At 32.2% G+C, this 16,781-nt stretch overlaps 1 protein-coding gene across 7 annotated transcripts in view; it reads right to left on the bottom strand.

Moving 5' to 3' along the window:
- Positions 1 to 16,781, bottom strand: part of APC (APC regulator of WNT signaling pathway) — a 117,211-nt gene that overhangs the window by 11,288 nt on the left and 89,142 nt on the right. For 6 of the 7 annotated variants that reach the window (XM_074281435.1, XM_074281437.1, XM_074281440.1 and 3 more), the window contains 6 exons: positions 16,179 to 16,301; positions 13,175 to 13,553; positions 11,416 to 11,511; positions 5,833 to 5,972; positions 4,578 to 4,655; positions 3,220 to 3,336 (listed from right to left, as the gene is read on the bottom strand). In XM_074281435.1, the coding sequence (XP_074137536.1) occupies positions 3,220 to 3,336; positions 4,578 to 4,655; positions 5,833 to 5,972; positions 11,416 to 11,511; positions 13,175 to 13,553; positions 16,179 to 16,301 (933 nt within the window). The remainder of the gene's footprint in view (positions 1 to 3,219; positions 3,337 to 4,577; positions 4,656 to 5,832; positions 5,973 to 11,415; positions 11,512 to 13,174; positions 13,554 to 16,178; positions 16,302 to 16,781) is intronic. The other variant, XM_074281439.1, reaches the window with a different exon arrangement.

Genomic DNA, 16,781 nt, shown 5'->3' on the forward strand with positions numbered 1-16,781 from the left:
TAAAAATACAAAGTCATTCCCCAATTGATAAATGGCCAAAAGATATAATCAGTTTTCAGACAAAGAAATCAAAGCTATCTATAGTCATATGAAAAAATGTTTGAAATTACTGTTGATTAGAGAAATGCAGGTTAGAACAACTCTTGAGTTACCACTCCACTCCAATTGGCTAATATAACAGAAAAGATATTGGTAGTATAGAAAAACTAGAACACTAGTGCATCGTTGTTTGATTTGTGAACTGATCTAACCATTCTGGAGAGCAATTAGTAACAATGCCCACAGAACAAGTAAGCCAACAATACAATTACTAGATCTACATTCCAAAAAGTTTTTTTTTAAAGGGAAAAAGGACTTATTTGTACAAAAACATTTATAGCTTTTTTGTGGTAGCAAAGAATTGGAAATTAGGGAGGGGAAGATGCCCGTCAATTAGAGAATGGTTAAACAAGTTGTAGTATATGAATATGATGTGCTACAAGAAATGATGAATGATGAAATTTTTATGAAAAATGTGGAAAGACTTAAAGGAACTGATAAAAGTGAAATGAGCAGGACCAAGAGAACATTATATTCAGTAACATCAACACTGTAAGATGATCAATTATGAATAATTCAAGATAATACCCAAGAATTAATGATGAAAAATGCTATCCACATCCAGAGAAAGAAATGATGGAGACTGAATTTAGATCAAAACATACTATTTTAACTTCCTTTTTTTCCCATGATTTTTTCTTTTGGCCTGTTTCTTTTTTTCAAAACATGACTAATATGAATATGTTTTTAAAATGACTAATATGTCTAATTGCTTACTGTTTTAGGGAACTGAGAGATAAAGAAGAAAATTAGGAACTCAAAATTTTTAAAAAGTGCATGTTAAAAATTGTCTTTATGTGTAATTATAAAAATAAACTATTAAAACAAATGAAACAATTACTTTTTGAAAAATGCTGTTTAAGTTTTAGGGTAATTGGATATATTCCAAAGTAATTTATATATTCTATCTGGACATATTTGTCAAGTAGATGCTTTTTTTTTCCCCTTAAAGCAAATTTAGAATATAGTTTGTTGGGACATTCAAAATTTGAAATGAAAATCAACAAAATATATGAATACACATTAGGGTCAAAATGACATGAAGACTAATATCACTCTTATTTAGTTCCTTTTGAAGTATACATATATCTGCATTGTTGTCAGTGCTGCTTCTGAAAGGTTTATCAGGAAATAATAATAGTCTCCACTAGGGATATTATAAACTGTTACATATAGGAGATCCTGAAAACTTAAAAGAGATACCATAAGGAAGTTATACATGTTGTTCCAAATTTATTTGGAGCATTAAAATTGAGCAATAATGCTGTGGCCCATGCTTTTGTTCTAATGTGTATTTATAATTAAATGCAACAGAGTTAGAAGCAAACATTTAAATATACAAGAATTTGGCTACAGCATTTGGGAAATATTCTGCATTAGAAATGCAATTATATTTCTGTTTTGGGAGAAGGTGAGAAAGAAGAAAGGGAAGAAGAATAATTCAACAATTCTGAAAAAATCTGGCATGCACGGGACTTAATGAAATTTTCTTTTCTAGTACTGATCACAGGACTTATAACTTTGTTCCTGTTAACCTGGTCTGCTGCTAGCATTTGCACATCAGGATGAGCCTGTGGATGTGTGACATGATGGATCCAATGGGCCACCTCAATATGTGTATTGTTCAGCTTTCTCCTAGCTGAGCTGGTCACTTGAAGCTCATTAGAAATCAGTGGAAGGGATAACTAAGGCCTTTTTTTGATGTGGTGCCCCTTGGCAGACTCCTTGTTCAAAGGAAGGGGAGGTCAGGCATGGAATCTAGTAACTCTCATAAAAGGAATTTCTAGCTCTTCAACTCCATTCTGTAGATCTTCTCAAATCCTGGATTTAACAGAATGAAGAGATTCTTTTTAATTCGGTCCTCACAATTTTGGGGAATTTATCTTTAGAAGGAACTGGTTTGTAGTAGGCAATGGCAGATCTGTTGGAAGGTGCAACATCCAGTGACATTATCATCAGCTTCCTCTTGATAGCATGCAGCTACAAGATGAGGTAGGTGATGGTGCTGGCTGCTCCAGCTCACCTAGCTTGTGGATGGCTCTTCAGCTTCAGCTCCTCCAGGTACTTATCTTGTTTCTATGTTTAGTATTCTTGAGCATTATGATCAGAGCACTTAGCTGCTCTGGTTCCTTTAGCAGCACCTTGCTCTTATCTTCCTTCACTTTAAGCTGAGCTTCCAGTTCTTTGCATTAGGATTGCTAGATGAAAAACCATCCAGTAAGAATGACAAGAAGAGCAGTGGTGGTTCTCATTTCCTGCCTATGAAGACCAATGTAGCTATTTGTTGTCTAGATAAGTTTTTTAGATAAGAGTGTTTTTTTTTTGGTCTTTCTGGGCAATGTACTCAAGATGTGATGAAGAACCTGACTTCCAAATCATCAAATCATGATTATATATATTAGAAAAATATGATATAGCCAGAAACAACTTAGAAAACACTGCTAAAGATGACAAAATGTTGGCACTATATATTAAGATATAACCAAGGGAAGAGTCTCAGGAAACAGAAGAAACAAGGGGTTATCATCATTGGAGCATGTTATGTAAACAGAAAATGGGGACAGAAAGAAAAAACAGATGAGAAGTTCCCAAATGATGACAAACCTGGCAAAAAGTAATACTATAGTATTGATGGCAGATTCTATTATTTGAACACCTGCTCCTTTTTTTTGATTTACATTAATGATAAATTTCATCATTTAAAAAGTAGAATAACCAATCAACTCAATTAGCTAGATTTTGTTCTGATTGCAAACAGGAGAAAAAATCCTTTAAAACTCCGACCCAAATAGGGTTTCCTATCAAAAAGAAATCGTTTCTTAAATACTCTCTGGGAGTCAGACAAGTGACTCACTTTTCTAGGTAAGATAGCCACATATCAGAGTTTCAAATTTGGGAAGATGAGAAAAAACTCAAGCACGGCATTCAGATAGTTTTGACGCCATCTTTAATCAATGTATTTCCTTCTCCTATTTTATATAATGGATGATATGATTCTAAATAGGGACAAATAGACTGGACATGGTGAAAGGTTAAGGGTTATATAAGTGGCATTGCTAACACTAATTAATCTTCAATGAATCTTCTCAATGTTATAACACTAAGTATCTAATTGTATACCTTTTTAACTTCCAAAGCACATTCCATTAGAGCTTTTACACTTCCAACTTCACGCAGAGTCTTTTTACTGTTCACATCAGCTCGCCAGGACAAATTCCTTAAAACACTTGCAATGACCTGCAAAATAGTCAATGGATTCATTTAAGAACATTTGCTTCTTCACATCTGACGATCCTTATCAACAAGTATTTATCATGGACCTATTTGGAATATAAAGAGAAAAAAGAAAACAGTCTCCATCCTAGATGAATTTATATTCAATTGGGGGACATTTTGATAAATAATTATATGCAAAATAAACACAAAGTCAATGAAGGGATGAGGGACACTAGCAGCTAGGCTATTAATAACAGCTTTAGGTAGAATGGGGAACTTGCCAAGATTTTGAGAGAAACAAGTAGATTCTAAGGGGGAATATGGAAAGAATACATCAAGGCAACAGGATAGCCAATGGGAGACTGTTGTATTTAAATAACTGCAAGAAAGTCAATTTGGCTACAGCAGAGTTCAGGAAAGTGAGTGTTATATAAAGGTAAATTGGGACTAAGTAGGAAGGAATTTTATAAAACTAGAGAGAGAGAGAGAGAGAGAGAGAGAGAGAGAGAGAGAGAGAGAGAGAGAGAGGTAGGTTTTTGATTCTAGGGCAACAAGAAGTTTTTAGACTTTTAATGAATAAGGGAGTTTTGTGGGCAGATGTGGATTTTAGGGAAACCAAGAGATGGGAGAGTAAAAACAAAGGTGCTAAGATAGAGGATGTAGGTCTCTAAAAGGATAACTGTGCTTAAAAAACATAAATCAGGAAGCATGAAGAAGACGCTGGCTTTAAGGAAGAGATACTTATTTCAGTTTTAGTATACTGAATTCAGTATCTTTAATTCCAGGAATAAGTAAAGAAATCACAAAATCACGAGATTTCAAAGTGGGTCATTTCATTTAAACCAAACAAGAAAAAATTCCCATTAAAATATTTAAGTGGCTATACCCAGGATTGGTTTAAAGGCCACTACTGAGGTACAATCTATTATTACCTTTTGAAGCAACTTATGCCAAATAAGCATTGTTAAGCAGTTTTTCTTGCTAACAAGCCTAAATTTGCAATTTTGCAATTCCTACCATACAGCAGGAAGACAAGGTAAATTTAACCCTTCCAAAATGACTACCCTCAAAATACTTAAAGATAGCTACCATATCAAATCTCTGCTAAGCTTTTTAATTTAAATATGAGATACCAAGCACTAATTTTAGCAAGGCTGTTCTCTGGGCTTAAGTTCGCTGGAATAAAGACTTTTGGAATCCATATCCATAAAAAAACAAACAAATCCCAAGTCCAAACAACTGACTCCTTAATAAGAAGTTACCTGCTGCAAGTCTTCACTTTCAGATTTCAATTGGGCAACAAGGGCTCGCATACATCCTTTCATAGAGCACAGAGTAGCCTAAAAATAAGCAGAAAAGAAGAGATAATCAGTAAAACACATAACCTCATGTTTAGCATATATGTGATGTGCTGCTTTTGGAGATGAAATTTTCAAATACTATAGCTAAATTAAGTGCCTCATTGTAGGCACAAAAGACATTTTGCCCAAGAAGGGATTAACATACTCTATTCCTTCACTGGGATTGGACAATGTTTCCATTCTGTGTCAAAAGCAGTTTCCTGAAAAGAGTAACCAATGTAACCAATATAGTGCATCTATTACATTTGCCTGGGTCACCAATATTCTCAAAAGTGCAGTTGGTAGCTTGTATTTAAACAAATGGAACACTATAAATTATATCTTCAAAGAGGATAATATCTTGGTTGTGGATACATAATGGTTTTTAATCAGACATATGACTGTTGGGTAAGGGGATAAAAGGAATGAATGGGAGTTGAAGTCTTGATTAATATTGAATGAGTGATATAAAATTAAAAGCAGCAAAAAATAAGAAACTGCACTGATCCCAAGATAAGTCTAAAAATAGATGAATTGAAAAAGGGGAAAGGACTTACATGTACAAAAATATTTATAGCAACTTTTTGTGCTGGCAAAGAATCAGAAATTGAGGGATGCCCATTAATTGAGGAATGGCTGAACAATTGCTATATATGAATGTAATGGAATACTATAGTGCTATAAGAAATGACAGGCAGGCAGATTTCAGAAGGAGGTGGAAAGATTTATAAGGACTGATGCAAAGTGAAATGAGTAGAACCAGAAGATTATTGTGTGATGATCAACTATGATTGACTTAACTCTTCTCAGCAATACAACGATCCAAGACAATTCCAAAAGACTCGTGATGGAAAATGCTATCCACATCCAGAGAAAGAACTGATGGAGTCTGAATGCAGATCGAAGCATACTATTTTCACTTTCTTTTTTTCGTGGGTTTTTTCCTTTTGCAAACTGTTTCTTCTTTCACAACATGACTAATATGGAAATAGGTTTTACATGATTACACATATATAACCTATATCAAATTGTTTACCATCTTAGGGAAGAGGGAGGGGGAAAATTTGGAACTCAAAATTTTATTAAAAATGAATGTTAAAAATTGCTTTACATGTAATTGGAAAAAATAAAATACTATGAAACTTTTTTTTAAAAATTAGATGATATAAAAGCCTACCTTGTTTGCTACATCTCCAAAAGTCAAGTTTGTCAGAGCCATTCCAGCGTATCGTCTTAAAGTAACACTGTAGTGGTCATTGGTAAGCCCATACATTTCACAGTCTACTTGTAATAATTCTGCAATGGCTTGTAGTCCCCCTATTTTCAAAGAGTAAGAATAAAAGTATTTATTTCAAGTGAAAAATGATTATTTAGTATTAGATTTTCATCATTTTATTCAGTAGGGAAATCTCAAATAATGAAAATTATAGTCTAAAATTTTCCATTAGAATCACAAATAAAAATATTTAGAACTAGAAAGTACATCAGAGGTCAGATAGTCCAACCCCCTCATTTTACAGATAAGCAAATTGATGTTAAGTGACTCATCTAAGGTCACATAGTAAGTATCAAAGTGAGTATTCGGAACCAGATCTTATGATTCCAAATTCAATGTTCTTTCCATGGACATAGGCAAAAAACCAGCTTCAATGCAAGAAATACTGGATGAAAAAAATGAATATTTTTCTAAATGAAGTTAAATATTATCCCTAAAAAACAAAGATAGACCCAGACATATTTAAAAATTTTTAGGTATGATCTGCAGGAAGAATGCTCAGGGAAACCTGAATATTCAGAAAATGCAATGCTTTTTTTTCCATCAGAAGGTCAACAAGAGAAAAAATGAAAGATTAAAAAAAAATTAAGGTTGAAGGAATGAAAAGAAAAGGTTAATGCAATCAATGAAGGGAATAAATCCAAACTCTACTCAGACAATAGCTCCAAACATTTTCAGGTATATATTGAGAAAGGGACTTGGGAGCAACAGTGACTCTCAAGTTGGAGTCACTGTTGCTCCCTGAAGGAAACAAATCTAGTATATTATCGAGGCCAAAAGATAAAACAAAATTAGGAAGGCATGGACTAAACAATCCAAACTGTTTCAGTCAACCTTGCAATGGCATAAATGCTAGGTAATTCCCATAGGCAACATGGAATAACGGATTTAAGACCCAAAAGACTTGGACTTGAATTCTGGCTCTTGGCATTCCCTGTTTGTGTGACCTTAGGCAAATAACCCAGCCTCTCTGGGTCTGTTTTCTCATTTGTAAAAAGAGGGGATTGAAAAAGATGACTTCTCAGGTCCCTTCTAGTCACTCAGTTTGCAACACTGGAATTATTACCAATCAATTTGCCAAATACTTTTGATTCTACCTTAACAACATATCTTATATTTTCCCTTTTTTCCCTTTAAATAGCCATTATTGTTTGGGCCTTTATTTTTTGTACAGACTATTGGAACAATATCCTAAACTATCTTTTTACATTTCGTCCAGGAGTTTTCAAACCTTCACACAGCCTTAGCAATAAAAAATATATTTGAGAATCTATATATTTTCTTATTTATAAATTTTATGCACATACTATTATTACTAATAATTGTGCACATTATAAAATACAAAAATGCATCTTAAAAAGAATTAAAGATGAAATAATATTTAATTATGGAATCAAAGGGAATCGCTGAAACTTATTGAATAAGGGAGTCACATAGTCAGACTTATGTTATTCGAAAAGTATTTTGGTAGTTATAAGGCAAAATGAATAGAGATTTCAGGCAAAAAGACCAATCAAAATGCTATTTCAAAAGGCCAACTGAGCAGTGAAGAGTCTAAATTAGAGTGGTGGTTATGTGAATAATGAAGTTGTAGAGATAGAAATGAAAAGATATGGCAACTGATTGGAAATGCTGAGCAAGGAAGGGTGAGGAATAATCAAGGATACTATGCAGTGAAGAGTTGGGCAGAGAATTTTACCTAAGAAGCTGTTATGGATTCCCAAGTCTAGCTAATGGTGGAGAGTACACAGTTGGGGAGTGTTGAACTAATGTGTTAAGAAGTTAATGTGAACTCTATTTTAGTCTGCCTGCATTTTTGATTTCCTTCACAGACTAATTGTACACTACTTCAAAGTCCGATTCTTTTTGTACAGCAAAACAACTGTTTGGACATGTATACATACATTGTATTTAATTTACACTTTAACATATTTAACATGTATTGGTCAACCTGCCATCTGGGGGGGAAGGAGGGGAAAAATTAGAACAAAAGGTTTGGCAATTGTCAATGTTGTAAAATTACCTATGCATATATCTGGTAAATAAAAACTATTAAAAAAAAAGTTAATGGATAAAAGGGATAGTGTAGTTATATTTATAGTTTTATAATTTTAATGAAAAAAACTTTTTTCATTAAAAATTAAAAATTTTTTAAAAAATTTAAAAATTTAAAAAAATTAAAAAAAAATTTTTAATCTGTCATTAGAAATGGATCTTTAAAGAGTATTTATTTTGCAATATAGCACTATTGCATTATAATGTATGTATTCTTGCATGTGTGAGTACATATGCATGTCTGTGTGTGTGTATAATAAAAAACTAGTTTTGCACTTTGAGAGTTCTGTTACCCCATTTATGTGGCTACTTTTTCTATTATGAGGAGTGTAATTCATCTGTACCTATGTAATTATTATCCATATTCTTTATGGATTCTTTACATAGGTGTTATCCAATGAACTAAATAACTTCTAGGTCTCCTACATTTCTACTTTTTATATTTTTAAAAACATATATTTCTATGTGTGTGCACAGAAATATGCCAAGCTTTTAAAAGAACTAAGGCTCTTTTCAATATATTAACTTTTTAAATAATATATAATTTTTGAAATATTTTTAAAAAAGAATTAAAGTAATACAAAATGATAATACGGTATTTTAGGGAGTCAGTAATTCTCTTTCCAAAAGGTTTGTTACTCCTGCCCACATTGTTATATATCCTAATATCAGTTCACTGATTCAGTAGTCAAATACTAGGGGCTATATTGGATTAGGCTAAATGAGGAGTCATGATAAGCTGATGTCATCTCACTGATGAAACAATGTAGAGTGCAGGGTATGAGTACAATTACACTGAAAAGAGAAATGGTATACACTACTATCCTAGGCTGATCCTTATTACTACCTTGCCTGGATTTTCCTCTCTCAAATATTTCCTCCAGCTGCAGAAGAGATTTTCCTAAAGCATAAGTCTGAGAATGTGACTCCCTTACTCAATAAACCCTAATGGTTTCTTACTGCCTCTATGATCAAATTTTCTCTATTTGACTTTTTAAGCCGTTCACAAGCTGGTTTAACCTACTTTTCCAGCTTTTTAATATACTGCCATTTTTTATTATAGACTAGACTCCAGCAAAATTGGCCTTCACGTTGTTTGAAGTAACCAGATAGTTACTTCAAGGAATTTTTACATGACCCTGGGTATTTAGATATATAAAATAGTTATTACAAAACATACATTTACTGATGAGAAGTCATAATTTTGTGGCATTAAGTTATGAGACCCTATATATGTTGTAACCTATAGTTTAAGAAGCTGAGATAAAGTGAATAGTCAAGTCACAAAGCATTTATTAAATTTTTACATGTCAGACAGTGACTGTGCAAAAGTACATAAAGATGATTTGTCTTCACAGAGATAATATTTAATGGTGACAGCACAGCAGTTTAAAAGAAGCAAGGGGGAAAAAGAGTATATATATATATATATATATATATATATATGTTGGGGGGAGGGGGGAGGCACAGAGAGGAATGGATTGGTAAGGTGGAGAAGGGAAACTACCACACCAGAGTTCAGTGGTATATTACAGACAATGACAGATGGTTCTTATGGGTCCTTCCTCTAAACAAAGGTTCTAGGAAGGACTCACCAATAAGAGAAGGGAAACTATAGGAGTAAAAGGAGAAGTTAGCTGAAGCATGGTGGCAAAGTAGTGTGAAGCATGGCTAGTCAGACTTTCCTCAAAATGGATATTAAGTCAAAATCCTGACATATACTTTCTAGTTATGTGTCCCTGGCCAAATCTCCTTGAGAGTAAATAAACAGTAATAGTATTTATCTCACAGAGTTATTATGAAGTTTAAACATGATAATATAGATGAAGAACTTCAAATCTGCATTAACAACTACTACTACTACTACTACTACTACTACTACTACTACTACTACTACTACTACTACTACTACTACTACTACTACTACTATCATTTCTTCTATGCTGAACTTTGAGCCTTTGCATTAATATAGCCTAGTTGTAGAATCTACTGCCCTCTTCATCTTTATTTCTTAAAATCTCAAATCTCCTTTAGAACTGACTTTAAGTGCCACCTTCTATGTCAAACTCTTCCAGAATACTTTGTCTGTACTTCATCCCCAAACTATCTGTTTTGTACAATCTATACACATACAGTTGTTTTTTCCTATGGTAGATTGATTGTAAACTCTTCAATGGCAGGACTGTTTCACTTTTGTCTATACCTCCATTACCTAGCAGAATGCCTGGTACACAGAAGGTGCCTAATAAATACTGCTAATGACTGAGTTCCTGCATATCATATATAATATGAAAGGTCCCCTGAACTTGTTTTCTTGAGTTGCTCTGTTTTCCAGAGGTGAAACCCTCCCTGAACTAACTTAACAGTGATTTTTTGCAACTGAACTCTATTAAACTCTCAGTGTCCTTCAAGCCAAGTCAACTACAAAGCTAGCTCTGGCCAGCCTAACCCCAATCTGATTAAACTGTGCAGCTATGACCCTTTCAGATAAGCAAAACATCATTCTGATTCAAGATCTGATGTTTCCAAGCCTTCCTGCTCCTTCTCCCCTACTCTTCTCTTTCTCCTCCCTTTTGGGAGGGTACTGCCTTCTTCTCCCATGAAACATTCCCCTCCTCTTTTTCCTGTACCCATAAATACCCAAGGCATCATCTGCAAGGTGGGCTCCTTGATATAATGTAAACATTTATTTTGTAATAAATCAAGTTTTCATCTATATCTTGTAGAATTATGACTTTGGGTTAAAAATGATATGTAACTAAATAAAAATTAATGTAAAATCATTTAAAACATATGTGTATATTATATAAACATATCATGTACACATTATATATATATATAATAGCTAGTTAGACATAGATATAAATATAACAGAAGGCATCATGATAAAATAAAGAACTCTAAGTTACAATCTACTTTTAAATCATCAATTGAATTTTTCTTTATCAAATCAATGTTGAACATATTTACAGATCAAGTATTTTCCTTTCTAAATGTACTAAGCTACTTATCATGAAAGTAGTGAGGAAGTAAAGTCAAATGACATTTTGGCATTTCTTCATGAACAGAGCTAATGAGACAAGGCAGACTGTAAGTGTTGGAAACAAAGCTATTCTCTGCATATTTACACAAGGCAAATTCCTTAAATTATCTTTACTACCTACTCTACCATTATATAGTCTATTATGGCAGTGAGAGAAAAATTTATTACTGTATTTTTTAAGCTTTTAAGTGCAGTTTCAAACTGAGTGATAATTTTGTTGATTTGGAAGCTGTTAACTGTTAGAAACTACAATGAGATAAGAAGCAGCAGCTGGTGAGAGAAGTTAGTACGAGCTTTGTATTAATTTAATAGATCTGAAGATCTAAAGGTGAGTCAACATTTTTCTGTGCCTTCTTCAATTATAAAAAGAGATAATTTTGTCTTACCAAGTTCATTCATTGCATGCCTGTGTTCTTCATCAAATGAAAGTTTCATTAGAACGCACACAGCCGGACAGATCTGATGTTCAACAGGAGCTGGCACTGTGAAAGAAAAAAACTAATGTGAAAAATAAAGCTTCAGTGTATCAAAAGGGATCAGAATTAATCAGGTTAAAAAGCAAGTCCTTTAAAAATACTTTTAAAAAAATACTTTTAAAAAATTTTATTGCAAAACTTAAAAAAAAAACACCTGGCTTCACAAAAAAGCTTATTACTACTCTGCCTTTAGCAAAAAGTATCCATTAGTTACTTAAGTTAGTAATCTAAAAAAAATTAGAAAAAAATAGTATTCAAAACATTTTTGTACAAAATTGTTCCAATTAGAATTGTTTAAAAATTTGCTTTAAAAAATGCTTATTATTATAATATTATATTGTTGGTAAGCATGTAAGAATGAATGGCTATTATCTCTAAAAATGACCTACAAATGAGAATGAACAAAAAGCAAATAGAAATATAATCAATAATAATCTGTGAAAAAGTGACAAAACAAATAATACTGTGAAAGATTATATATGTACATACACACCCCCCCACACACCCCGTTACCTCATTTTTAAAATCAAAGTTTTATTAATGCTTTTTATTTAACACTATTTTCCTAAACCTCTACTCTAAAATGAACCCACTCTTAACCCAACAGTTGCTGTGACCATCTGACAAGTATATAGCAATCTTATATCTATAGTCCTACATTTCTCTGAGAAGAGGGAGGAGCAAAATTCCAGTACAAGAAGAAAGAAGTGTTAATTTAAGAGATGCAGTCTTTCTACATTATCAAAAATACAAACAGCAAAGTAACCACAGGAACAAATGTATTTGTAGAAATAAAGATGAGAAAGCCATTCTCAGTATAATAGTAATTACAGATCAGCTGACAATATTTATTTTAATTATGAATTAAAACCACTAAATACCACAGGATGGTATTCATTCTGTGAAAAAGTTTAGTTCTGTACCATCTTGATAATAGTCCCTAGCATAATGTAGAAGCTCAAAAAAGAATCAATACCTGTTATGTCTTTCCTATTAAGAATTAGTACTTTACCTTGGATTTCTTTCTAAGTTATAGATTGAGATACAGATACACTCTTTTAGTTTAACAGAATTTTTCTTTTTAATTTACACATATATACTACTTATTAACATACTCTTGTGCTGTCTACTGCTATGTAAACCAGGAGGTTAAGGGAGAATAGAAATGTTTCCGTTTAACTTACTTTGTATTTGAGAAACAAAATTTAAAGAAAACAAAGTTTGTTGGAAAGATGAGGAATCAGATGTGAATTGGTCAAACAGCTAGTGTCAGAGATGAGCTTCAAATTAAGTTATTCTTGACTTCAAATCTAGTATTCTAACACATCCTGCCAACTCTAGAGATACTTAGCTGCATCATTGGGCTTCTAACAAAGAATAAACAGCTTTGTCATATATATTTAATGTTACTCAACTACTTGATAATCTTTCTTTTTTTAAAAGTTTATTCAACTGTTGGCAATTACATTTTTTATTGTCTCCTTTACAGGAATCTAAAATACGGTTTAAAAACAAAGACTACACTAAAATGAACACTATGTTTTTCTTTTACATCTTATTCATTAGAAATTAACTTTGATATGAGCTTCCGTGTCAAATAGTAGATAAACTAAAACAAATTAAGCTATTTTTCCTCAATATTTTCTCTATAATATCAATTATAACATACTAGGATTCTTGTCCTGATCCATGCCTTGCTCATGGGCTTCTTGCCATTCCCAACAAGTTTCACAATAAGCTCGGATCTGTTCCAAAAGATGAAGGACACGGATTTCACGCCTGCCTCGCTTGTCATCAGGTTGTGAATGAATGATGTTGTGAAGTGCTGCACTGGCTCTAGCACGAGCTTCCTTACTTCCTCTGGAATTTCCCAACAATACAGAGTCTTTGTCATTGCCATGTAAAAGCTGGATAAGGAGAGGAAGACATCCAGATTGTCGCATTGATATGCAGCTGTCTTGGGAGCTAGACATAGCTAGCAAAGTTCGTGACATGTCATCCTTATCATGAGTACCAAGCATTGACAACAATGAATAAACCATTTCCACCTGTGGGATAAATGAGTTTAGAAAAAAAAAAAAAAATTATTGATTTTTATATTGAAGTAATGAATGGGATAAATTTGCAACTTTTTATAACCTTCCAGGATGCAGAAATGAGTATCATTTTGTGTGATTACCAATATGTGTTACAATAAATAGTAGGTTTATTACAGTGGATTCTATAATCCTAAATTTTATCCTAGATTTTATAGCAGTTAATACTTGTTAAATACTTGTACTTCATATTAAGTTGTATTTTATCAGATCACAATTATATTTACTTTTATACACACAGAAACTAGCAGTGCAATTATGTTCAAAAAGGATATGATTTTACAAATCTAAATTACAAAAAAACACAATATCTGCTGGATTTTGATTTTGTTCATATCCTGAGGTGTTTTATGGTAGTAGAAGGTTATAATGAAATGGATTTATAGGCTTATATTCCTTTATTCAGAGCATATCCTATTTCTTATAGAATTTAATCAGAAATCATCTTTTTAATACTTTAAACTCAGATTTGAATTTGAAAGAATCCAGTGTCTGAAAAGATGGGAATTTTGTAATTAAATGGAAAAAAACTTAAGAATTAAAAAAAATCACCAAATTATTATCAGTATATATGGATTCCCCTGATCACTAAAGAGCAGGTTATTTGGGTTATTACCATCAATATCAATAGCTTAATGAAAAGCCATTGTGTAGATCTTTTCTTTAGCTATTTCCCTCCCCCAGGTTTTCTTTCCAAGACTTCATGGTCACTTCTATAGTGAAAGGTATAGGAATTCAGTCTGATAAAGGTGATTATGAAACAAATGACTCTGGAAGACATATAGCTAAGAGGATACTCTCTAAGACATTTAATTTTCAATCCAATATTTTCTTAGTACCACCGTGTGTCACTATAGTCTTTTATATAATAATATATTAGATCCAGATTAGTGCTCTGATCTGCTGGGCAAATTAGAAATTAAGTTGCCTAAGTGACATTCCAACTACATTACTTGAATCTTTGTTAATAAATATATGGGAAGAAAAGTTCAATTAATTACTGGACAAAAGTTATCTAGACTAAATCAAAGGAATGCTTAGTGAAGAGAAATTTAGTACTATCCTGATTAAACCAAAGTAAGTGGGAGAAGGATAATTTACTTTAGTTAATTTAGAGTACACTAAGCAAAAAATCTCATAAAGGGAGGAAATGGCAAAAACCATGAGCTCAATGTAACTAAGGCCCACAATAAGGTACACTAGCTAAAAGATTGCAGTCCCCTTTCATACTTTAAGTAGTTCTCAATATACTTAAACATTTGAACTGAGAGAAGATACTTCAGAAAATGGCAGCATTGTAAAACAAGAATTAGCAGCTTATTTTTTCCCCTTTAAAGTAGCAGCACCAAATTGAACATTCAACACAGAAATCGTAATTTTTCCTCTCCTTGTCAGAATTATCAGGTAGATTCTGAGATTAAAATGTAAAGGGCTGATTGATTAGTTCTTAATTTCCCAATATAATAAGAGAAAATATAGGCTTAATACTGCAAATAAACAATAAATTCAAAAGAAAAATGTCCATAAGAATATAACTGATATCTTGAGTTCTTGGGAAATAAGCAAAAAAACTTTAGGTTTAACCTAATTAGTAAACAACAAATTTAGTGAAACACTTTTAAAATATTTTAATTTCTGAGAAAATGTTTTGCTCTTCCTAAATGAAACCAAATTTTTCTCGTTTTTTTTTTTTCAAAAGCATAAGTCACTACTTATAGAGGATGAAAATTTAGTAGGTGAATATTCTTTGCAAATGATTAAATAGTTTTAGATTGACTGAAAACAGTATTATTCTAGGACAAATTTTAGTCTTATACATATATTGGGAGGGAGGGAAGAAAGAAAAGGCTAAACTATGAGCAATGAATGAGGTGAAATTTAAAATATTGTTTTCATTTTAGTAGCACAAAAAAATCAGTTAACAAAGAATCTTTGTAATATATGATTCCTAATTTCCCTTAATTTATGTCTATGATATTAAAAAAATTCTATTAAAAACTATAGTAATAGGGTAATATAGATTAAACTCGATTAAGGCAGAATATTTTTATTCTATTTGATTAATACTGACTAATACGAATTATAGAAAACATTCAGAATAACACTGCACTACATCAATTTTATTTAGCAATAACATTACTAAATATTTTAAATAAATCCTACTGTAATACCATGCAAAATACTACTATTTTCTTTGTTGGTATCTATCCACCAGCCTTTTCTCCCCAAAGAAATCCTATATCTTATGACTGGTAGAGATGGTAGATAATCAGAAAACAATTACTTTTAAAAAGTTAAGTGGGGGAGGGGGGCAGGGAGGGGAAAGAAGAGAAAGGAAAAGAGAGTAAAAGGAGAATATCCAGTTGGATAGAATTTCATTTCTCTATTCTATTTTAATACTTTACAATTCAAATTTTGCTTTCCAGGAATATATTTTACTATTCATACCAAAGTTCTTATAAAACCCAATTCTTATTATTTTGTTTTCAGTTATATTTCTGCAGAATAATTAGGTGTGGTATGCCTGTACTGGTAGAAGTGAAATTATTGTATTAATAAGAATGTAGTGTTAGCGACCTGTGGTTTGTAATCTTCGGTTACCTTGGTACCCAGATGACTTGTCAGCCTTCGAGGAACAGAATAAGTACTACTAGTACTCATAACACTGGCCGTTTCATGGTCCACTTGTGCAATAGAACCCTATAAATTAAGAGAGTTATTAGATAGCATCCCATACTGAAAGACACAAAAATTATGCATACTCTTAAGCCCTAAGAGTCGATCTTTTTGGACATGACATATGATAATCATTTATAATCTTAAGTTTATATTTGTAGGTAGATGCTCAAAACAGATAAGGCTTGTTCCAACATAAATCCTATTCAGTAGTTCAAGTAGAGGAGAGAATGCAAAGAATGGTTAAAATCTAAAGCAATAAAAGTGTAACTATTCATCATAAAACTAATTTTAGGTCTATTTCTTGAGATATTCCAAAAAACATTATGTCAGCAAAAATGCTGATACAGTATAGTTACTCTCTAGAATATATTACCAACTTTAAAATTCCAAAAGAAATGATTTTTTAAAAAATCACAGATGTATAAAACAAATTTAAGTTTGCAATGTTCATATCCCACAATGTAAACTATCAGAAAGAAATCTTTTAATAATTTAATCCCC

Source organism: Sminthopsis crassicaudata, chromosome 1 (genome assembly GCF_048593235.1).
Source record: "Sminthopsis crassicaudata isolate SCR6 chromosome 1, ASM4859323v1, whole genome shotgun sequence".
Lineage (NCBI taxonomy): Eukaryota > Metazoa > Chordata > Mammalia > Dasyuromorphia > Dasyuridae > Sminthopsis > Sminthopsis crassicaudata.